The sequence below is a fragment of the Notothenia rossii genome (genome assembly GCF_949606895.1).
Source record: "Notothenia rossii genome assembly, contig: scaffold_277, whole genome shotgun sequence".
NCBI classification, from domain to species: Eukaryota; Metazoa; Chordata; class Actinopteri; order Perciformes; family Nototheniidae; genus Notothenia; species Notothenia rossii.
The window spans coordinates 9,141-32,994 of NW_027639812.1; the positions used below are offsets into that span (position 1 = coordinate 9,141).

The window sequence follows — 23,854 nt, forward strand, 5'->3', positions numbered from 1 at the left end:
CTCTTTAGGGGTTTGTTGTTTGTGGAAGCGCATCATTTATTGAAAAATGAATCTGAACTTTTCGATCTGTTACGATTATAAACTGAAGCAATATAAAAATGACACCCATTAACTGAGTTTAAACATCAGCATATCCGGTCATAGTCCGGTAATTACCTGCTAACGGAAACTCTGCTACACAATTCTTATTATTATTATTGAAACATGACCGGTAAGTTTCAAATTGATCCGGTAAAATAAATTATGTCCGGACATTTGACCGGCGAGAAAAAATCTATTGCGGAAACCCTGACGGGGACACTCCTTCATACCTCAAGGAAATACTCTCCTCACAAACCTCCACACGCAACCTGCATTCTACAACCAACCATCTGCTTCCCCCCCCAGCACCAAACTCCGCACCATGGGGGGGCTTTCTGTTCACCTGTGGAATTCCCTCCAAGACAAACTAAGGACTCCACAGACCACTGACTCCTTTAAGAAGGGCCTAAAAACATTTCTTTTTTTAAAGCCTTTTATTAAACTTGTGTTTCTTTAAAAAAAAAAAAAAAAAAAGTACCTTGTAGCACTTTGAGATTACTTTTAGCAATGAAAGGTGCTTTACAAATAAAATGCATTATTATCATTATTATCATTAGGTTGGACACTCCAAGGGCCCCCCCTATTCAGGAGCCATTGGATGCCCCCCAGAGTCTCTTCACCCCAACTGGAAACCCCGATGCCGAACTCAGTCGTCAGGTGGAGAAACTATGGCAGATAGGTTTCCTCCCCTTTCAGGAAGAGCAAGGCATCACCAGATCCAAGCGCCCCTCCAGTCCAGCGGACCCCCTTCCAGCAGCTCATTGACCGGGTCCTGCGTCCCACTCTCAGTATGCAAATATCCATCGTTCAAAGTGAGGTGTTGGGGCAGGTAAAGGCGGGGCTCGAAGCTAACCTGAAGAAGAGTGAGTTGGGGTATCTGGGGTCGATGGAGTCTCCTCTTTGGTGCTGGGATGGGTGGGAGGTGGTGGGTTAGTACAAGTACATCAAGTACAATTGATTGTTTTTTCTTCATTTAATATTGAGGAGAGCCAACAGGAAGTCTCTCATCAGCTGCAGTCGTCTTCTTTATTTTCCAAAATGCCTCCACGCTCCTCTGTACGTCTCAAACTCGCCCCGTGATGAAGAAACTGAGAACAAAGAAAACCTGAGCTTACAGATTTCTCTGGAACACCAGAAAAACATGTTGAAACCTCAATAAATAAACTTCACACGGTACGACCTCTCACCTTTCTCTGTGTCTTCACTTCCTGTCACCTGAGAGGAGAAGGAGAGAGAGAGAGAATAATGATGATGATAAGACAAAGAGAAACAGCCAGAATGATGAAGAGAGAAAGAAGAGTGTTGTTTTCCTCTGAGGCCACGCTCCATTAAAGAGTTTCATATCTTGATGAATGGAGGATATGGTTTCAGTACTCACAGGTCTTCTGGATCGTGGCTCTGATCGTCACTCCTCTGATCCTGTAGAGACGAAGACAATCCAACAGTTTGAGATCCAGTTTAAAATAAGTGTTTGTTCTTTGAGTCAGCTTCAGAGTCCTGATCTCATGCTTTACATCCACATCATATCTTCTCTGCAAACACTACGACTGCCACAGCTCTCAGCTGCACGACAGGAAGTAACCACTCATTGGTCTAGAACAGGGGGGTCCAAACTTTTTTCACAGAGGGCCGCATACAGAAAAATATATAAAGGTCTGGGCCGCTCTCTAGAGGTGTGTTGCCTCATGAGTTCAGTTATAAGTCAGGAAACTCAATCAAATGAAGGAAAGGATGCTTGTTACTTGAGGATGCTTTAAGAAACAAACAGCTCTCAGCTCTCCAGAGGGTTCACTTATTCTGTCAGCAGCTCATTTCATCCTTAAAGCAGGAGCTTCAGATTGATTATAATCACAGGAAGTATGAAGGGTTTATTTCACGCTTGTTATAAAAATAAGTTATTGGGCTTTTTTCTTATCAAGTTAGATTTGTTAGAAAATGTTTTCAGCTTTAATTGACTGAATTTATTTTAAAGGTGGGATTATTAACACATGAATACTACTGTGTAATACATGTTTACATATATATTTCAGAAGTACAATACAAGACAAGCACAAGTTTCTTTTGTGAGCCATATTTCATTATACTTTCAGAATTAGCTGAGGGCCGCATTTGGCCCCCGGGCCGCAGTTTGGACACCCCTGGGCTAGAAACTAAAAACCTCCCATAAGAACAGACTACCTTTCCCACTCTTCTGTAAAACCCCATATGTCTGTTAGAGAGTTGATACTAAAGTGTGGCTCTGCATTTCAGCTGGCCTTCTATAGTTGATGGAAGAATGAAAGAGCCTGCAGTCAGTGGGTAACATCACTGATCTGTTTCCCCAGTGAGAGAAACACCTCCCTGTGTTTCATACAATACTGCTGAACCAGCAGAGACCCCTTACTGACCTGAGGGTCTCCAGTCTGCAGTCTGGACTCTCCAGAAGATCTCTCAGCAGAATCACATCTGAATCCTGCAGATCGTTGTTCCACAGGTCCAGAACTCTCAGATGGATGTTGGACTTCAGAACTGAGGCCAGAGCAGAACAGCTGATCTCTGACAAACTGCAGCGCATCAGACTGAATCAAGAAAACATGATGAGGATACAAATCTGTTTATAATCAGATGTGTTACTCAACATTGAAATGAATGGGAACAAAAACATGTCTTCTTCAGAAAGTCAACTTTATCCTGTAAAACTAATATTACTTCAGATGAACTTTATTCAGACGTTATCGTTTACTAAATATTAAAAACAAAGATTTCCTTTTTATAACTAACATCTATTACAGTTCCTTTAAGAATCAGTCAACATGTATCCCTGCAGTTCTTACTTTAGTACCTACAAATGAAATTATGAATAAAAGAACATTTACAACTTTATAGATGTAAGTTAATGATGTAGAAGAATCAGGTTGAATAACTAATGAAACATGAGATCTCCAGCAGTAACAGAGAGTCAGTGAACTGACCTGAGAGTCTCCAGTCTGCAGTCTGGACTCTCCAGAAGATCTCTCAGCTCCACTCCTGAATCCTTCAGAGCGTTCTGACTCAGGTCCAGATCTCTCAGATGGATGTTGGACTTCAGAGCTGAGATCAGAGCAGAACAGCTGATCTCTGACAAACTGCAGTTCCTCAGACTGAATAAAGAAAACATGATGAGGATACAAATCAGTTTATAATCAGATGTGTTACTCAACATTGAAATGAATGGGAACAAAAACATGTCTTCTTCAGAAAGTCAACTTTATCCTGTAAAACTAATATTACTTCAGATGAACTTTATTCAGATGTTATCGTTTACTAAATATTAAAAACATAGATTTACTTTGAACAACTAACATCTACATCCAACACACTCTCACTCCATAATCGTCCAGCAGCGACGTTTGGTCAGGGTCCCGTGGCGTGCAGTTGTGACGCTCCTCGGCTCCTTCAGCTTCATAAAGGGACGCAAATAGCTTTCAACTGATTGCAATGTATTCCCATCTGCGGCGGGATTTGACGCTCATGGAAGCACGGCATTCGTTTGTGTCGGCTGCCCTTAAAGGCAATGTGAGCGTCCATTCCCATTGGATAACGGAGAATTGCACACCCGGAAGTAAGTATTCCCCTTACTGTCAATTGATTTTACAGTGATATCTGCACTACTGATCGACTCAAAAACACCAGATTATCCTTGTTAATTACACAACATTGATTGGTTTAAATTGTGTGCAATGCTTTTGTATTTTTCCCCTTCGATTCGGAGAAACAAATATTTTTTCGGAGTAAAGGATGGCAGAAGACACTACACTACCCAGAATCCCCAGCTATCGTTTAGGACTACACCATGTGCTCTGTTTGACAAACCCCGTGATTAGTTCTCAAGCTCTGTGATTGGTTGACCTCCAACTGCATTCCATAGGAAAAAAAAACGTTTCGTAAAAGATAAAATCATACTTTATTCAGCAGTGTTTGCTTTACTCTTTGAAAGTCATCACATGAATGCATTGTAATAAATGGTTCGGGTGCATTAAATTGCTACCCCCTTCCCCGTCAATGTATAGTGTTGGTCCACAGCGCAAACGTATTAGTTTAACAAAATCCGCATCTAAAATTGTGGCATAGATAGCCTAAGTTATTTTCTCTGTGCAATTCTCCATTTACTCAACTGTTACGACCCTGGGTCGTAAGGTCATTTGTGTGTGCATTTTTCCCTCCTCCTGTGTCTGTGAGTGTGTGTGAGTAAGCAGGTGGTGCCCGTTTATCCTGCGACTAGTGCGACTAGTGCACATTTGGGATCCACTAGTGCGACTAGTGAACATTTTAAGCCCGACTAGTTCACTAGTGGAATTTCAATGTATCTCACTAGTTAACTAGTAAAGGGCGAAGGGTTCACTAGTTAACGTGTAGACATTTTGAGCCCCACTAGTTAACTAGTAAGGCCAAAAGACGCGTCAACTAGTTAACTAGTGAACCTTTTGCCTTTACTAGTTAACTAGTCGCACCCAGAATCACTCACTAGTTAACTAGTGCAGACAAATGTATGCCACTAGTTAACTAGTTGTGCTTATTTTGTGTAACTAGTTAACATGTCAGAGCTTTTGCAGCGCACTAGTTAACATGTAAGACTTTTAGCGTCACTAGTACGGTCAGAGGGTCACTAGTTCATGAAAAAGCTTACATGTTGATACTTTGGTGCAACTAGTGCTGCTCCTGGCGTCACTAGTAAGGCTTATGTGCTAACTAGTCGGACAAAAGTGCCACTAGTCGCTGAAAAAGACTGACTAGTGTAATGTTTTATTGAACTAGTAAAGCAGAATGCCAAACTAGTTTGACCATATCTCTAACAAGTGGAATCAAAGAGCCAACTAGTGTAGACAGCTGCCGTCTGATATCAAGGATGTGGAATAAATACTCAAATGGCTTGCCATACCCGTTAGCTGATTAGCTACCTTCAACCTGCTGATTGGTCCACCTGAAGAAGAGGGGAGCATTTAAGCTGCAGCCATGCAGTTCCTCGGTTGCTCTCTCCGACTAGACTTCTCCTACTCACAACACAACACAACACAACACAACACAACACAACTTTGCGATGTCTGTCCTTTTATGCTTAGTTATAGTGTATGCCGATCATTCTCTTGTGTTGTGAGACTGTGTTAGAAAAGCGACTAAACCTGTCTGTGTAGACACACTTTATGTTTTTCTTAGGAGTGCAAAACCCTTTTCTTTTGGAATATTCGTTTTCTCCTGTTTTTGCATTCGAGTAGGTAAGATCTTTGTACATTTATTTTTCTCATTTATTAGGTAAGATTTTTGTGTTGAAAGGTTTTGTGGTTTTGCTACTCCTGTGTGTAATTTAATTTACCAAATGCTTTCTCTGTTTTGGCGTCCATGTTCTTGGGAGTGGGGAGAGTGCATTTTATGCTGCGCCTAGGTTCCCCTAGGTCTGGGCGTAACACAACAATAACACATAATTATCCTTGTGTTTATTTTTTTGATTAATAAACACAAGTTGGAGTCCGTCAGGACCGAGGGTCGGAGCAGCTCATTTGCTTTAGAGAATATTACACACGGAAGTAAGTATTCCCTCCGCTTCGCTTGACAAACCCCGTGATAGTCCTCAAGCTCTGTGATTGGAGAGTGTGCTCCGAGGGTTACGCCGAGTCGAACAGCACTTGAAATGGGATGGAACCACGGCAGACTGTCCAAAACTGGATTTGAACGGGTCCACCGCGTCCCCCCCTCCAACACCCCGACCCCAGAACTACACATCCTGGCTATTGTGTTTCGCAACATGTTCTCTATCTATGACACGTCTCTACTGGGAGTAGTTTTGAAAGACGTTTTCGTATTTCCCATAATAAGTTGTCAGTATTAAACTGTGTACATCCCTGGAGGTTTAGGGGATAGGAAACGCATATAATTAATAAATGGGTGAAAATTGCTTGTGCCCATAATGGGCAGCATTATATACCCACATGCCAGCTAAGGTCAGAAGAGCTTTATTTAACAGCTGGTCTTGTGTCTGTGACCCCTCCTGTTGTTAATTGCTAACATTATATTACATTACATTAATTGCTAAGCCTGAAACATGCACTTGTCAAGGTTCAGAGGCAAATTTTGCAAATATGGCAGTAGCCATCGATCATCTTAAGATAAGATATACTTTATTGATCCCAAGTTGGAAACATTTGCGTTACATCAGCATGTGTAACAGTTGTAAATATGCAGTGGTGTTTACAGATGTAGCACTGAATTTCAGACTCCAGTTTACAGCTTCCTGCCTACGACCTGCCTAAAACCAGTATAGAGGAATGTTAAGCCCTCCCACTATTTTCCAGGAGGGCGTTGCCAGATTTTCAATTTCAGGTTTTAACCAGGAGATGGCGCTTCATTCACAAATACAGAAATGATGTTGCCTTTCGTAGTTGACAAACTGCTTTGAAGAGCATTTGAAAATATAGTCTTTATATATTAAATAATCATGATAATAATGTAAATGTTTACATTAAATTAAAACCATGCATTTTGTAATGTCAGCATTTCATTTAGAAGAAAAGTAGTGATATTTGATATTTATACTCTATTCCAACAGATTAAACCATTTTCCCACTATAGGCCGATGCATGAAATTCTTACATTTTTGCCAGTTATATTATGGAGCCGCTGTAAAAAGGATTTGATCATTAAGTTATTGAAACTTTTGTCTTTAAGTTACTTTCACTTAACATATCAATTTATGCAATTTCTACTTAATTTCATAAGTTATTATTTCAACTCAGCTCCGTAAGCCAGTTCAATGACCTCTACATTCTATGAAGTCAATTTGACTGAACAGTGAGTTGTGATGTGTAATACTTTCCATGGCCTCTTAACATGGCAGTAGTGTTGACATATTCATGCCCGGTGAAAATAGTCCCGGTCTCATAGTTGTTTTCATTAATTGAATATATTTAACAGGGACATGAGTTTTTTAATTTTTTTACGATATACAGCAAGTGAACCACAGTTTGATTCGCCATTATCAAAAGAAGAACTTCCACCGGACAGATTGATGACTAAGAAAAGCTAAGCGGCGGATGAATACGTTTTTGTGAAGCGATATGACAGTGATTTCGGCTGATGAACCACTGACGGACAGGCAAAGTCAGGTGAGTGGTTGCATATTTAATGGTTTCAGGCAAAACGAAAAGTAGCTAAATGGAGTTAAATCCACACCTAACTGGTGTTTGAATGTTTATAAAAGAGATTTCATTTCAGGGCAGTGTTATGAAAATGTCGGTTAACCAAGCTAACTTTACAGGATTATGATTATCTAAACTTTTATTAAATAAATAAGTTTCAAGTCTTCTTACTCTTATGCAGTGGTTCTCAAACTTTTTCTGTCAGGCCCCCCCTTTGGAGAAAAAAAAAAGTCGGGCCCCCCCAAAACGAATAATCAGGCTCAGTGGCGGCGCCAGAGATTTATTTTGGGGGTGCTGTGGGGTAGCTTGACGTTTCATAGAGGGTGCTCAAACATTTAGGGTTTCCCATTAATGTACCGGTCGCTACAGTGGAATTTTCTACTGCAACATTCCCCACGCATATACACAACGTACCCGCGACTGTTACAATGAAGGCTCAATATTCAGCTCACGGCATATAGGTGTAAGCAGGGATAAAGTGCTATTTTTATAGGTGATGTGTGGACGTCACATAGGGGGGTCCGGGGGCAAGCTTCCCCGGGAAGATTTATTTTTAAATATTGAAGTTAAAAGCATCAATCTGGTGCACTTTGAGAGCGAAAGGAAGAGATCTATGGATACATCTCTCAACACCCATATGAAACACAAATGTAAACAGATTTACTTTTTCTTGATGGATATTTTACAAATCACTGCCCTTTTAAACTTTATTCTTGTTTTACTGTCATATAGTATTTCATACCTGTTTTTCATTTATTCTCTTATTTTTTTATAACTATAATGATCATATAAACGTGTGCCTCGGAAATAATTATTTACATTAATGGTGACCAAAACATTTGAGACCCACTGAGATAACACTGAGAGAGTCCTTTAGCTCTCAGTCTGACAGGAGAGGACTCTCCTCCACTTTGTTGTTGAAAAAACTCCTTATATCCGTTAGCGTAGCTCGCTAGCACCAGAAGCTAACAACAACGATCTCCAGTACCGGTGCGCTCTCTCTCTCTCACGCGCACACAAAATGGCTCGTTCCACACACACACACAGAGCCGAGCTTTAATGAAACAGAGACCCAGACGTAATAGTACTGTACTGCATCATATTATTTTCTAATCAATAATTTTTCAAATTATGATTTTTATTTTATTTTTTATTTTTATCTTTTTTTATTTTGTTTTATAACCATTTTTCCTCCTGGTCTCTCGCGCCCCCCCTGGCATGCCTCTGCGCCCACCAGGGGGGGCGCGCCCCCCACTTTGAGAACCACTGCTCTTATGTATGACGCTTATGAATTTTTAAAAGGTTTAAATGGTAACTGCCTATATTTGTAGCTTAATTTAAAGAGGTTTTGTTTGTTCGTTGCAGTAATTAACCGTGTCCCGGCTTTGTTCGGCTAAATATTTACGCTAAATTAACGTGTTTCGGTGAGATTGTGTGTGTTCCTGCCAGTAATTAGCCGTGTCCCGGCTCTCTGTTCGGCTAAGAATTGTAGCTTGTTAGCCCCCGCCATGGCTTTGAAATGGATGTCATTTGTGGATAAGTATAGGGGACTTGAAGATAGTTTTTTGTTAAGGCCGAGCAAGTGTTAAAGTGATTCTATCCTTGCAACGTTTTTCTGGTTCAGCTCACGCTAAACCTGCCCAGATACAGAGGGGGTGCCTTGCGCCATTGAACGAGTAAAAGGCTAACTGTGTTCAGAAATAGCATTTATATTGTGTACAAATGCTATGTTCCACTCTTGAAATGGAGACAAATTTGTATTTCTGCTTTTTAGAAAATATTTTATAGAAAAGAAAGGAATATATTTAGTTTATTTTATTGAACTATGGTGCCCATAAACTACATGTCCCATAATGCATTTCGTTCTGTGACTGAAGTGTCTTAATATCAGCCGTTTCTAGCAGCGGGAACAGTCGGTGCTCAAGGCACTTACAAATGTTGATCTTTCATTGATGAGATTATTGTTATTTAATCTAAAAAAATAATGGGATGTATGTAATTATAACACAGGGAAAGGTTACTGTTCACCCACAATAATAAATAAGATGTGCAATTGTTATTGTTAGATATTTATATTATAATAAAATAAATAATATTTATACATGAACAATAATTTTTCCTAAACTTCTGCTTTCAGAGGTAGTCAAGTTATTACTAAAAAAACAATAATAATCCACTGAATAGTCTACGGAAAATAACTGCAAGCAAATAATCAACAATTACAACCATTGTACAATTTCTTTTAAGTTTGGTTAAAACAAATAATAGTTTTTTCATTGATATATTTGGCCTGCACGTAGACACAAAAATGCTCTATGTGGATGCACACTAACCTTTCCCTGTTATTGTTACATGCATCCCGTGAATTTATTAGATTGAATATGCCTCATCAATCAAAGATGAACATTTCAAGTTGTTTATTTATTTAAATGAAGTACTGTTTAAGTCTTTATCATATGAATTCAGGGATAATATTGTAATTGTGAAAGCCAAGGCTTGTAGTTTATGGGCAACGTGACTGTTGTAATTGTGTGCATCTTATTCTTTGTCATGTTCTCAGTTCTTATTACTTTATTAAGGCCTGCTTCATAATGTACCTAAATGTGTGTTCTCTATTACAGACAGATTTTCAAAGATTTCCGTTTTGCTGCAACTGGATGAAGTGGACTTGTAAGTTGTGCAGGTTTTCCAGTTACAATGAGAAGGCAACATGCACAGTTGCAGACTGTTGGTAGAATATTTTCGATATGTTTGTCTCCTCAGATTCAGGCAGAGTTCCAGAGAATTGTCACTACGGACCTGCTTTCATCGTTTCTGGATGGACTTGATGGCCTGGCATTGCTGGAGGTCTACAAAGGTGCATCCAGGACTGGAAAAGAAGCCGGCACTAAAAGGCCTTTTGGACTGCCTTGAGAAAGATGTAAGTGGAGATGCTGATGACCATAATTTAGCCACCATTTGTTTGCTACAAATGTTTATATCCCACTGCATTTGTTGTCCTGCAGGACACAAATGAGAGGAGGAGGACTGCTGCTCTCTTGGGACTATCACACTACATGTCTGGCGAAAATCAGGAAAATATCATCAGGATGTGTGATGTAAGATCATAAGTGTCTTGAATTACTTTATGTAATTGTACATTTTAACATAAATCAACCCAAATCACCCTGTGCCCAAAGTTTCCTTCAAAAGTAATGTTTACAATTACCTTAATTTAACTAAAATAATTGCAATAAAGAATGATACATTTAATATAAACAAAGACCGCAAGAAAACGTAACTATTAAATAATATAAATAAATATAAAGCTCAAACTGTGAAAAGAGAGGCAGTTGAAATGATGTTCCATCACATTGCACTTTTACACTGTGAACTGTAGATTTTAGCTTCTATGTTTATAGCAGAAGCCTCTTAATTAGCTTTGTAGAGAAAAAGTACTTGTAGTACACTGAGCTCACTTTTATTTCTCCTTTTTTAAGGCTCATGGAGACACTCTCGAGGAAGCCATGAAGGTGATGCAAGTTGGTCTACTCATAGGCTACGAAGGTGAATGGGATGCCTTTCCTCAGCAGATCTTCAATGTGGCAGTTGTGGTCGAGGAGACAATTGTGCTCCACAACCTGAAAGATGTGGCTTTGCGATGCTTCTTGGACTAATATATTGCTTCAATCTTCAGTATACTCTGGAAATGAAATATTCATTTGAGTTTATCCAGAGGGTTGTTATGAAGATGCAGCCAGACCAAGCCTCTGCCAAAATACATGGACTAAAAAACAAACTAGGTAGGAGGTAGATCATCAAAGAGTGTAGAAAGTGAGCTCAATTTGGTGTTCATTTGTATGTTCAAGTATTTTGTGTCTCTACAGTGACATGTTTTAAAAAAAAAAAAAAATGTTTTAGGTTAGTGAGAATTCCATTTATGTTGGAAGTGTCACGAAGAAACTTGCATTTTAAAAGGACATTTAATGTTCATTTCAGTATTTACTAGTGTCTTGAAAGAGTCCTCTCCTGCTGATGTTCAGAAAGCTCTCTATTTGTTTCTTACTGTTTGTGCTGCACCCTCTGTCCTATTTGTAAAATTAATAACATAAATGTGATGTTATAATTTGTATGCATGTATATCTGTTGTATACTGTATGTTTATACTTGAAAAATTAAAATATTTCAGCATCTGAAATAACTTCAAGCCTTATAGGTGATCACAGCTAACTGCCTGCTGTCAGATTTCATTTAAAAAACAGGTCTAATTTTAAACTTGTAGTTTCAGTAGACTCGACTACTGCAATAGTGTCTTCACAGGCCTCACTGCTTTCACACCGTCTACAGTTTGATTTGCATAGAGGGAGCTCTGTGGCTGAATAGCCAGCGATTAGGTGTGGCCCATTTATCATAGGTGATCAGAGCTACGTGTGATTCACATGGGGGGATAGGCACATAAGGCGCGCACACACACACACACACACCTGTAACTGCCTGCCGTCTGATTTTAAGACTTTCTGCGCTCATAAAGAATGATAAGAATAATGCGTATTGAACTGGTTTCATTAATTAGTGAGTTTATTTAACACTAGAACCGCCAATCGGGTCAATTTGTGTGATGTGTGTGCAATGTAACTTTTTTTCAATAGAATATTAAAGTCTCCCAGTCCGTGACTTTTCCTGAAAGTGTTATGTAGCACCCTATGTTTTTAAAAATTGCATTCTAATAGCGGGATATGTTCATGGCCATGTTGCCATTTGAAACCTATGAGAACATGGTCAGAATCACAAACTGGAGCGGGAGCAAAGGGGAAATGCCCCTTCCCCTCAATGTGAGGCAGACACTTGAGTCCAGTGTCTCCCGTCGGTTCCCAGGCCTGACCACGGACCAGTGGCATAAAATTAGCGAAGAAGCATGGTTGTCATGGTTACCCTTCTGTTTATTCTCCACGACGGGGGCCGAGCAAGCCCCCAGGAAGTGCGCCGGACTCTGAGTAGAATATTCGTCGTGGCCAAACGGCAGTACTACACTTCCTTTAGGTTGCTGTGCCCGGAAACACTTTTTCCCATTTTTCCCATAGGGAAAGAATGGTCTGTAAATCGTTGGATAATTTTTTTTAAACTAAATAAACCACCCAGTATGAACACTTGTATAGCCCTAATAAAAAAACATTCGTTCCTCAAGTTGTAAAAATGTGCTAATAACGTTATCCTGAGAGTTATATCCCTCTGCATTATGAACGCGCATCTAACCCACGGGACCGCGCCGCCCGGCACGTTCATGTTACGTGTTCAGCAGGTTCAGCACTACATGCGTTTATCTTTACCCATGGATGCACAATAACAACGGACCCATATCGTCTCACTGCCATCCCACGGAGCTGTAATAATGGATATATTGCACATGTTTGCTGTAATTCCTCATTTGTAAAATATTATACTACATGGGCTGTATGATTACATCTTGTACCGTAAATGTTGTATTAAATAAAGTTAATATTACCGACGTTAGATTAACGTCCCTGTAGCTTCTTATTGCACTAAGAAACGTATTGCACTGTATATATATATATATATATATATATATATATATATATATATATATATATATATATATTAATATACATATATATATACAGTGCAATAATTCTTTGCATTTTGGTTAAAGTTGCGCATGCGCTATGAGCGCACATACGGTTACTTCTCAGGCATGCCGGGTAATCTGTGACGTTTCGCTCTCTCAAAAGTTGGGCCATTTTATCATCATGCGCCAATGAGCAACTTTCATAGGAATGAATGAGGCCCCGCCTCCCACGCTGTATCCAGTTCTTATTATACATCCATGGGGCAGAGGTCAACGTGTATTAAAGTTTAAATCTTCCGGAAAAAATTATAAAAAGTGCCAGTCAAAGGTCTTCTTTGTTATTTATTGAGCTTTAAAACAATGAATAACGACTCTATATAATAATAAAATACACGGAGCCTCTCTTTTTCCTCCCTCTGTTCGGACAGCCTCAGTGTCTGTCTCATGCAGCAGCTGATCCAGTAATGAGTGACCTGGCCGACAGTAAAAATAAACATATTTATAACTAGTTTAGGTAGTTCGAGAGGTAATTAAAATAGCTAAGGGCGATGATCTGACTGAAGTGTGTGTTTTACTCCGTTCCCCGCTGCATCACAGCGGGAGGAGCTGCAGGTGAGCAGAGCTGCGTTTCTCCGTCCTGTCAGATTAGACTTCACTCGCGTTTATGTCCATATCGAGAGAAAGATAAATAATCTGAATTCAGTGTGCAGTTTACTTTGACACCGGGGTGAGCAGCAGAGGTGGGGAGAGGCGGGGCTATTGCGTCATCATTATCAGAACATGATAGTATAATTACTGAGTTTAGGCACGTTAATAACGTTTTAATGAAGTTGAATACAGTATATTCATATTTGTCAGTGATTTCATGTCAATTCGGCAAACATAAACATAAATGATCGTGGTGAAGATGATGATTAAATTAGGATTAAAAATCGAGAGCCGGGCTGCATTTCCTCTCGTTCGTTTTTTTAGACTAAACAACATTAAGTGAGAGTGTGTTGCTATTACAGTTCCTTTAAGAATCAGTCAACATTTATCTCTGCAGTTCTTACTTTAGTACCTACAAAGGAAAGTATGAATAAAAGAACATTTATAACTTAATGGATGTAAGTTAATGATGTAGAAGACTCAGGTTGAATAACTAATGAAACATGAGATCTCCAGCAGTAACAGAGAGTCAGTGAACTGACCTGAGAGTCTCCAGTCTGCAGTCTGGACTCTCCAGAAGATCTCTCAGCAGCTTCTCTCCTGAACCCTGCAGATCGTTCCCACTCAGGTCCAGATGTCTCAGATGGGAGGGGTTGGACATCAGAGCTGAGATCAGAGCAGAACAGCTGATCTCTGACAACCTGCAGCGCATCAGTCTGAATAAAGAAAACATGATGTAACTTTAGAAAAAAAAGTTCCTGTTTGAAATAACTCCAGGTTTAATAATCTGTTCAGAGTTAAACAGGGTTTCAAAGGTCTCCTATCATGCTATTTTCAGGCATATATTATGGGTCTCAGATATATACAAATATATAAAAACATGATTATGATGTGTTTTGCTCAAATTTTTTTAGAGCTGTGGGTACGGAGGAAAAGAGAGAAGGTTTTGTTTCCTGACACTTTGAGAGTCTCCTGACACCGGGGACACACCGGGGACACACCGGGGACACATGGTGATGTAGGAAATACATCAGAAAGTGACTTTTGCATGATAGGAGACCTTTAATGTCAGAGATGATTTAGAAACAATCCATTGATAATCTGGAACTTTAACTTTGATCAGATGTTTAACAACTCCTTCATCTCCCTCACAGCTCATCAGTACTGACAGCATCTCCACTGACTCCAGGAGCACAGAGTGAGTCTGTGGAAGCTCAAAAACTCTCCCTCACACATTCCCTTTCTCTTTATTACTGTGATCAATATTCAGTCATTAGCAAAAATGGAAAATTATTTTTTTTAAATTCAGAAAATGATAAATACAAAGAGATGAAGTTCAGTCAGTGAACTGACCTGAGAGCCTCCAGTCTGCAGTTTGGACTCTTCAGTCCAGAACTCAGCAGCTCCACTTCTGAATCCTCCAGATTGTTGTGACCCAGGTCCAGATCTCTCAGATGGGAGGGGTCAGACTTCAGAGCTGAGGCCACGACTTCATAGTGAGCCTTTGAGAGTCCACAGTTAGTAAGTCTATAATAACACATATATTAAAACATGTGTTAAAAAAAAGAGGAAACGTAACGACCTCAAGCATTTGATGAAAAAAACATTTGACATATGTTCTGATTGAGATTTGCTGTTAGTCCATTTTATATATAATAATATATGAAAATAGAGTGTAATGTGTTGTCAGTGTGATCTGATCACATGTCTGTGCTCCTGCTGTCACTGACTGTTACCATAGAAACAGAAATTAAATAAATCACTTGACAATATTAGAGATGTACATATTTAAATGTTAATTCATATTTAGATGTGAATGATGGATGCTTTGGCTTCTCTGAGCATCTGGAAATGTATTTTGCATACAAACGCAGTTAACAAACCAATACATTTTCAATATTTAGAACTGAATACCATCAGATGTTCTCACTGTATGAGTATTAACTCCGGTATCACTGTGGATACGTTTTTGTCCATATGGATCATTTTTCACTTTTCATTTTGCAATAACTTTGGTTGTGTTGGTGCAAATGGCCTGATTTTTTGTAACAAGGCTATTTTCTCGATCTAGTTTAGAATTCCAATTTCAATTTTTCAAATCGGTCTTTAATTCACTGTGTAACAAATCGACTACGCAAATTAGTCATTCGAGACAAAAATGTCCACTGCAAAATACTTTGATAAAAACATTATATTGAAAGGTTTTTTTCACAACTTTTTTGGGTTGAATTTTTAAAGCAACTTCCGCCCTAATAGAAAATAGAAACAATGTAATTATTTTCAGGATTTTAACCCTTTAAATGCCATTTTCAATACATGAAACCGCTGTTTTTTTTAATGATGAAAACAGAGAAAATGAGTTATTTTCCAAAAAATACATATCTGGTGACTGGCTCTTTTTTTTTTTTATAACAGTCTTGGATATGTCAAAGATTAGCAGCAAAATAGATTTTTTTGCATTATTAGTTTTTGCACAAAATCAGATTGCACAAAAAAGTTACATATTAGTCATTCGGGACAAAAATGTCCACTTCCAAAAACTGCTCTAAAAGGACAACAGATTAATATTTTTTTTAACTTTTTGGGGTTAAATCTTTCAATCAACTTCAGTCCTGATCAAAAATACCAAATGTTAAATTATGTTCAGGATTTTAACCCTTGAACTGCCAGTTTGAAAACATGGATTTGCGTTTTCTATGAAAAACATGCAAAAAAAGGCAGTTATTTTCCATATAATAAATGTTGGGGGGGTCGGCTTTCTTTTATTTTTTATCACAGTCTTGGATATTTCAAATATTAGCAACAACATTTATTTTGGTGGATTATTAGTTTTTGCACAGAGTCAGATTAAACAAAAAACTCACACATTAGCCACTCGTGTCCCATCCACTCCCATTATAACCACATCTTTTGATCTCTCCGCCATACCGGTATAAAATCATGCATTTTGTAATGTCAGGGTTTTATATTGGAGGAAAATAGTTCAATTTGTCCTTTTTACTGTATATCACAAGATGTGACATTTTACCATTGAATTACATGCTTGTCATTTCTTGGTTTCTTTGCCTGTTGTATAATGGGGCCCTGACAGCCATTGGAATACATGTATGCAACTAATATGATGTAGGTGTGTTGGTATGGATGTGGAAGAGTGGTATCAGCTGAGAAATGTGTGTCTTGATTAACATCTGATTATTTCTCTAAGCATGGCTTCACGTGGCGGCGCAACGAATATTTTTGTTACTCCTGGGGCAATCTCTGGTGCTATCATCCCCTTTGTGGTGTGATTGAGGAGGGGATCACTAAGCACTTTATTGACCATCAGGCTTTTTCCATCTAAAAGGTTTTGTAGTCCTTCATACATCTCAACCTCATCACCATCGTGTTGTTCCTCAGCAGCTCCTCTGCAGCTCCTCAACCTCCTCAGCAAAGGACCTCATCGATTCCTCTGTATCAACGTGGGATCTCTGCCCCCATCCGATAAATGAACCGATTGGCAAACTGTTTGGCAAAAAAGTGTTTTATCCTTGTGCTGACTCCTTTCAAGCACAGTTCAGATCCACATCAGATTCTCCTTCTCAGGGTGTTTCTTTTTCAGAGGATGATTCCTGCAGCTGAAGCTACGGGCTGCATGAGACCTCTTGTCCCACAGAGAAACTCCTCTTCATCTTACTGCTTGTTGCGTATCACAGGAATGAAATGACCATCCAGTCAAACTACACATATTTGAAGCTTTGGCTTTGCAGCCAGGTGTTTTTATTTACTTCAAGGAGTGTATGTATGGCTGTGTATGTCTGTTTGCTAAAGAGACATTATCAAAGGACTTTGAAGTTCCAAACAATTCAAAACATCGAGGTCAAGCTGGGTCAAGATCATACATCTGTTTACCTCAAAGACACATGAAACAGCACAAATGAAAAACAAAACGCCATGAGAGCACACTTACTCCTGTCTCATTCTCACACACAATCACTCACACACACACAAGGTATAAGGAGGTTTAATATGTACGAGTGTGTATGAGTTTGGGAATGAGGGTGTGAGAGCAAAAGAGAGAGAGAGAGAAAGAAAGATATGAGGCGAAAACTGCGACTTGCTGTAAACCAAATCTACTGTATATTGTTGTCTCTGTGCACACACACTGTACATCCAGACACACACACACACACACACACACACACACACACACACACACACACACACACACACACACACACACACACACACATTTCTCAGCTGATACCACTCTTCCACATCCATACCAACACACCTACATCATATTAGTTGCATACATGTATTCCAATGGCTGTCAGGGCCCCATTATACAACAGGCAAAGAAACCAAGAAATGACAAGGATGTAATTCAATGGTAAAATGTCACATCTGATGATATACAGTAAAAAGGACAAATTGAACTATTTTCCTCCAATATAAAACCCTGACATTTCAAAATGCATGATTTTATACCGGTATGGCGGAGAGATCAAAAGATGTGGTTATAATGGGAGTGGATGGGACACGAGTGGCTAATGTGTGTATTTTTTTTGTTTAATCTGACTCTGTGCAAAAACTAATAATCCACCAAAATAAATGTTGTCGCTAATATTTGACATATCCAAGACTGTGATAAAAATAAAAAAAGCCGACCCCCCCAACATTCATTATATGGAAAATAACTGCCTTTTTTTGCATGTTTTTCATAGAAAACGCAAATCCATGTTTTCAAACTGGCAGTTCAAGGGTTAAAATCCTGAACATAATTTAACATTTGGTATTTTTGATCAGGACTGAAGTTGATTGAAAGATTTAACCCCAAAAAGTTAAAAAAATATTAATCTGTTGTCCTTTTAGAGCAGTTTTTGGAAGTGGACATTTTTGTCCCGAATGACTAATATGTAACTTTTTTGTGCAATCTGATTTTGTGCAAAAACTAATAATGCAAAAAATCAATATTGCTGCTAATCTTTGACATATCCAAGACTGTTATAAAAAAAAAAAGAGCCAGTCACCAGATATGTATTTTTGGGAAAATAACTCATTTTCTCTGTTTTCATCATGAAAAAAAACAGCGGTTTCATGTTTTCAAAATGGCATTTTAAGGGTTAAAATCCTGAAAATAATTACAGTTTTGGTATTTTCTATTACGGCGGAAGTTGCTTTAAAGATTGAAGCCAAAAAAGTAGTTTTTAGTATAATGTTTTTATCAAAGTATTTTGCAGTGGACATTTTTGTCTCGAATGACTAATTTGCGTAGTCCAATCGAATGATACCGGAGGGTTAAGACATAACTCTGGTATTGGTGGGATATGATTTAGATCTTATTTTAAACTGTAATACATTGTGATAAAAACGTGTGTGTGTTTAATGATAAAGAAACTAGAAAGTAATAATAACTGATAACTGTAAGTCCTGCTGTGTGGTGTGATCACATGCTGAGGAACCTCTAGAGTCCTTCATGTGTTTGACATGTCGCCTCCATCACTCAATGTGAAGAGAGGAACGCTTCAGTTTAACTATTATTATAAATAAATAGAAGAACAGTGTTGGTTTATTTTGCTCTCGGTATTTAAACAGCAGAAATGTTATAGTGTTTATTTGAATAATTAAACTTCTGATCCACATTAGTTTATAAAGTTAATCACATCTGGACTTACTTGGCTTTCCTGCAGTTCCTCACAGCTGGAAGCAGTCTCCGTCTTCCCTCCTCTGATGTTTTGTACTGATCCAGGTCCAACCCATCCAGAACCTCCTCTGACATCTGCAGCATGTAGGCCAGAGCAGAGCAGTGGATCTCAGAGAGTTCCTTCTCTGATCTGTTCTCTGGCTTCAGGAACTCTGTGATCTTCTGATGTACTGAGAGGTCCTTCATCTCTGTCAGACAGTGGAAGATGTTGATGCTCCTGTCAGGAGAGATTTCATCACTGCTCATCTCCTTCAGGTTGCTGATGGCTCTCTGGATGGTTTCTGGTCTGTTGTCTGTGTGACCCAGCAGGCCTCCTAACAGTCTCTGGTTGGACTCCAGAGAGAGGCCGTGGAGGAAGCGGACAAACAGGTCCAGGTGGCCATTTTTACTTCTGAGGGATTTCGCCATGGCTCCCTTTAGGAAGACATTCAGGGATGGGTAATCCTGACCTTCCTGCAGGAAGTCATTCAGTACCTCTGTGTCTCTGTTGGAGTAACAGTGCAACATGTAGACTGCAGCCAGAAACTCCTGAATGCTCAGATGAACAAAGCAGTAGACTGTTTTCTGGAAGATCACTCTCTCTCTTTTGAAGATCTGTGTACAAACTCCTGAGTGCACCAAGGCCTCTGTGACACCAAGACCACAGCGCTGCAGGTCTTCTTGGTAGAACATGATGTGTCCTTTCTCCAGATGTTCAAACGCCAGCCTCCCCAGCTTCAGAAGAAGCTCCCTGTCAGCCTCCGTCAGCTGCTGTGGACTCGTCTCATGTCCCTCTTCATACTTCTGCTTCTTCCTCTTGGTCTGGACCAGCAGGAAGTGTGAGTACATGTCAGTGAGGGTCTGGGGCAGCTCTCCTCTCTGGTCTGTAGTCAACATGTGGTCCAGAACTGCAGCAGTGATCCAGCAGAAGACTGGGATCTGACACATGATGTGGAGGCTCCTGGAGCTCTTGATGTGAGAGATGATTCTGCTGGACAGGTCTTCATCACTCCATCTCCTCCTGAAGTACTCCTCCTTCTGGGCGTCAGTGAAGCCTCGTACTTCTGTCACCCTGTCCACACACTCAGGAGGGATCTGATTGGCCGCTGCAGGTCGGGAAGTTATCCAGACGAGAGCCAAGGGAAGCAGCTTCCCCCTGATGAGGTTTGTCAGCAGCACGTTGACTGAGGACTGCTGAGAGACATCAGACACAACCTCATTGTTTCTGAAGTCCAGAGAAAGTCTGCTTTCATCCAGGCCGTCAAAGATGAGCAGCACTTTGCAGACAGCCAGCTGCTCTGCTGTGAGCTTCTGTATGGTCGGATGGAAAACATGGAGCAGCCTGAGAAGACTGTACTGCTCACCTTTGATCAGGTTCAGCTCCCTGAAGGAGAGCGGGACCACCAGACTAACATCTTGGTTTCCCAAACCCTCGGCCCAGTCCAGAGTGAACTTCTGCACTGAGAAGGTTTTTCCAACTCCAGCGACTCCGTTGGTCAGGACCGCTCTGATGAGAGACTGTTGGTCAGGTGAGGCTTTAAAGATGTCCTGGAACTCGATTGGAGTGTCATGGAGGGGCTTCTTCTTGGAAGCTATCTCCAGCTGCCTCACCTCATGCTGGGTATTAACCTCTTCACTCTGGCCTTGTGTGATGTAGAGCTCAGTGAAGATGCTGTTGAGGAGGGTTTCACTTTGATCAGTTCCTTCAGTCACACGTTCACATCTCCTCCTCAGACTGAGCCTATGTTCATCTAGAACCTCCTGCAGACCACGTTCTGCTGGAAGAGAAGGAAACAGGAGAGAATCAGGAAATGCTTTTGAGAATCTAACAATAAAACTAATAAAAACAGACTGAGTTTAAATGTTTTATAAACATTTTAATGTCTTTGTTCTTCAACAGAATACCTGATAAAAAACAAATGAACCAGGAAGAGGAATAAGACGCTGCATGAGTTCGGCCTCTTACCTCGTACAGAGCTGGTCTGACTGGCTGTCTGCAGGCCAGCTCTGGTTCTGGGTCTTTTCCCACACTGGGGACAGGAGGGGTCTCCTGATGGAGGTCTCTGCTCCCTGTATGAGGTGATGCACTGTCTGCAGAACCAGTGTCCACAGCTGGTAGAGACTGGATCATTCAGGACGTCCTGACACAGAGCACAGCTGGACAGCTGCTCCTCCACAGGAACACCACTCTTCCTCTTCCCTCTGTGGAGAGGAACACATCCTTTACAGCACTTTACTTCAGAGGGGCTGATTCTCACCAAAGGTACAACAAGGGGGCACATTCTAGTTTGATATTTAAAAAAAGGTCTATATAATATATACCCTTGTGATCAGGTAGATAGCTTACAATTCACATGATCATAAAACCAGAGAGCCTCCTGTCTGGATTCATCACCCAGAGGAGCACATGTTCCCTGAATCTACACACAGCTGTATTAACCTGGTGCTTTATAAACCCAACTTGCATAGAATCTGCTGTGAATTAATAGAAATAAACAAATGGAAAGGATGCCTAAATAACAACAGAATGAAACTGATATGTAAAAAGCCTGAGTTAATGCTTTGTCAGGTCTGTCTCCAACACAACGAGCATACATTTTTTTTTCTGAAGAGATGGGTTTGATTAAAGCTAGGCTAACATTAGCTGCTCCATCAGCACTCAGAGTAACTTCATGAAGTCATACGTACAGCAGTCACTATATTGTTAGAACCACAGACAGTCTGTGGTTTTTACAGGAACATGAATAACCCTGATTTAATATGAGCTGCTGTCGAGCTCTGTTCTCCTCTCTGATTCCCCTCAGACCGTCAGAGACCACAGGAGCACAATCTCAACACTGACAGCTTTTTGTAACAGAGCGTCACAAACTTTACACTCAAGTTGAAATGTGTCACGCTGCACGAATACGCAGGTGATATGAATTTAACATCTTCACTTCCTTCGTGTTGCCAGGCACGGATCTGGGTCTTTGTATTGACTCTACAAGTGATTTCACAAAACACTGTTATATCTGCTAATGCTAAACACAACCAGCTCACCAGGTTATCACTTTTATTAATAAACATCTTAAAAAGACATATCATAGACATGCTCAAGTAGTTAAATAATGTTTTGGACAATATACGTATATCGTTTTTAAATCAGTTTCAATATTGTTGCTATTTAAAACCATTTTATACACAGATACAATGATAATATAATTGCATATTGAAATATCCTTAGATAATGTTAGATTACTCTGCTGCGTTTTCCCTTTACAAACTGCTCACATGATATCATTAAAGAACAGTTTAATATATTAGATTACATCAAAGCTGGATCCTCTTCAGGTCAGGTTACAGGAGAAACTCTTACTTTGTGTCTGAGGGTCCAGGTTCATTACTGAAGACTGGAGGAAGCCACTCTTTAGACCAGTCACTCTTCAGAGACAGACAGCTGGAGCCCGGAGACTCTGCTCTCTGTCTGTGGAAACAACACATGTTTAAACATCATTAGTTCATTTAAAGAGCAGCTTTTGATCTATGACTGTTCACCTTATGACTTTTTTTAGAGTTTTTGAGTCGTGATTCTTGGTTTCTGTTGTGAAAATGTATTCGAGTGTGAAACGTTTTACATATTTGCATTTCATTTGTCACGATCTGTCTGTGTTTTGTTTTGTCTTGTCTTTTTCTGTCTTTGGTTTCCTGTTTTATTTTGAAAAGTGTTCCCCCCCTGTCTTGCCTGTTGCTTTCTGTCTGTGTTCCCTCCTGTCTGATTACCCGATTGTTTTCTCCTCCCTCCTCACCTGTCTCTTGTTTCTTTGATTAGTCTTGTGTGTATTTAAGTTCTGGTTTTTCTGTCTGTCATTGTTAGTTCCTTGTTTGTCCTGACTGTGTTCACTGGGAAGAGCTATGTTGTTATATTAGCCTTGAAATAAAGGTATTTTCAGTTTAATCTGCATTTGGGTCCTGCCTGCTTCCCTCTACCCTGACATTATTTGCTTAATCTAACACAAAGTCCAACATGTAGAGTGTGAGGATGATTTCACTAGTAGATTATTTACTATCTCTGATGATGACAATAAGCAATAGAACAATTCAACTTTGTTAATGTACTCTACTGGGTTTCATTAAACAGTTTAGATTATCAGATACCAACAAACTGGATCATCTTCAGGTCAGGTTACAGTAGAAACTCTTACTTTGTGTCTGAGGGTCCAGGTTCATTACTGAAGACTGGAGGAAGCCAGTCCATAGACCAGTCACTCTTCAGAGACAGACAGCTGGAGACTGAATTTGGAGATTTGTCGTCCTCTTCCTCTTCTTTTACACCACTCATCTTCTCCATTCTGAGAGATCACACACACACACACACACACACACACACACACACACACACACACACACACACACACACACACACACACACACACACACACACACACACACACACACACACACACACACACACACACACACACACACACACACCTCTTACATTTTGACTGCGCTGGGCTGTCACATGTTATGTAACTCTGATGAATCAGAAAACAGTAAATAATAAAAGTGTACAACACTTGCAGAAGTCTCATTGGACTCTAGGACGCAGATTTTTAACCAATAAGTTATTCTAAGTAAATCATGAATGTGTTAAAAAGCAGATCCTGGTGTTAACACTCACCCTGTTGTTCTCCTCCTCGTGTCGAGCTGTAAAATGGCGTCTGACAAGTCTGACTTCATACTTTCGCTTTCAACTTCCCTCCCCTGTCTGCA

The 23,854-nt window shown here is 39.9% G+C and overlaps 2 protein-coding genes across 8 annotated transcripts; one reads left to right on the forward strand and one right to left on the reverse strand.

Annotated features, from left to right (window-relative positions):
- Window positions 1–888: 888 nt before the first annotated feature.
- LOC307027368 (protein NLRC3-like) lies at window positions 889–23,794 on the reverse strand. 5 transcript variants are annotated; one of them, XM_079695602.1, is made up of 12 exons: window positions 23,763–23,794; window positions 23,284–23,430; window positions 22,458–22,565; window positions 21,069–21,304; window positions 19,095–20,880; window positions 14,794–14,967; window positions 13,983–14,156; window positions 3,033–3,200; window positions 2,469–2,639; window positions 1,460–1,500; window positions 1,269–1,296; window positions 889–1,169 (listed from the first exon to the last, which is right to left on the reverse strand). In XM_079695602.1, exons 2-11 carry the CDS (start codon window positions 23,427–23,429, stop codon window positions 1,283–1,285), a joined length of 3,018 nt encoding a protein of 1,005 aa, XP_079551728.1. In that variant the 5' UTR covers window position 23,430; window positions 23,763–23,794; the 3' UTR covers window positions 889–1,169; window positions 1,269–1,282. The 5 variants fall into 5 exon arrangements, with proteins under 5 accessions (XP_079551728.1, XP_079551730.1, XP_079551729.1 ...); XM_079695604.1 differs by lacking the exon at window positions 22,458–22,565; XM_079695603.1 differs by having other exon boundaries at window positions 23,284–23,775.
- LOC307027369 (uncharacterized protein) lies at window positions 5,077–11,152 on the forward strand. 3 transcript variants are annotated; one of them, XM_079695608.1, is made up of 5 exons: window positions 5,077–7,196; window positions 9,851–9,899; window positions 9,993–10,149; window positions 10,235–10,327; window positions 10,709–11,152. In XM_079695608.1, the coding sequence occupies exons 3-5, from the start codon at window positions 10,048–10,050 to the stop codon at window positions 10,883–10,885; spliced, it is 372 nt and encodes a 123-aa protein (XP_079551734.1). In that variant the 5' UTR covers window positions 5,077–7,196; window positions 9,851–9,899; window positions 9,993–10,047; the 3' UTR covers window positions 10,886–11,152. The 3 variants fall into 3 exon arrangements, 2 of the variants coding, with proteins under 2 accessions (XP_079551734.1, XP_079551733.1); XM_079695607.1 differs by having other exon boundaries at window positions 5,077–5,312; window positions 7,041–7,196; window positions 9,851–10,149; XR_013804608.1 differs by lacking the exon at window positions 10,235–10,327 and having other exon boundaries at window positions 9,851–10,149.
- Window positions 23,795–23,854: the final 60 nt, after the last annotated feature.

What these genes read in the sequence shown, in the direction of transcription:
- LOC307027369 (XM_079695607.1), top strand. Translation starts at nt 9,940, where the DNA reads ATGCACAGTTGCAGACTGTTGGTAGAATATTTTCGATATGTTTGTCTC. An exon ending in TGGACTGCCTTGAGAAAGAT is followed by an intron (nt 10,150 to 10,234) that starts GTAAGTGGAGAT and finishes GTTGTCCTGCAG; the next exon opens with GACACAAATGAGAGGAGGAG. An exon ending in ATATCATCAGGATGTGTGAT is followed by an intron (nt 10,328 to 10,708) that starts GTAAGATCATAA and finishes TCCTTTTTTAAG; the next exon opens with GCTCATGGAGACACTCTCGA.
- LOC307027368 (XM_079695602.1), bottom strand. Translation starts at nt 23,429, where the DNA reads ATGGAGAAGATGAGTGGTGTAAAAGAAGAGGAAGAGGACGACAAATCT. An exon ending in CCTGGACCCTCAGACACAAA is followed by an intron (nt 22,566 to 23,283) that starts GTAAGAGTTTCT and finishes TTGTTTCCACAG; the next exon opens with ACAGAGAGCAGAGTCTCCGG. An exon ending in CCTGGACCCTCAGACACAAA is followed by an intron (nt 21,305 to 22,457) that starts GTAAGAGTTTCT and finishes TCCTCTCCACAG; the next exon opens with AGGGAAGAGGAAGAGTGGTG.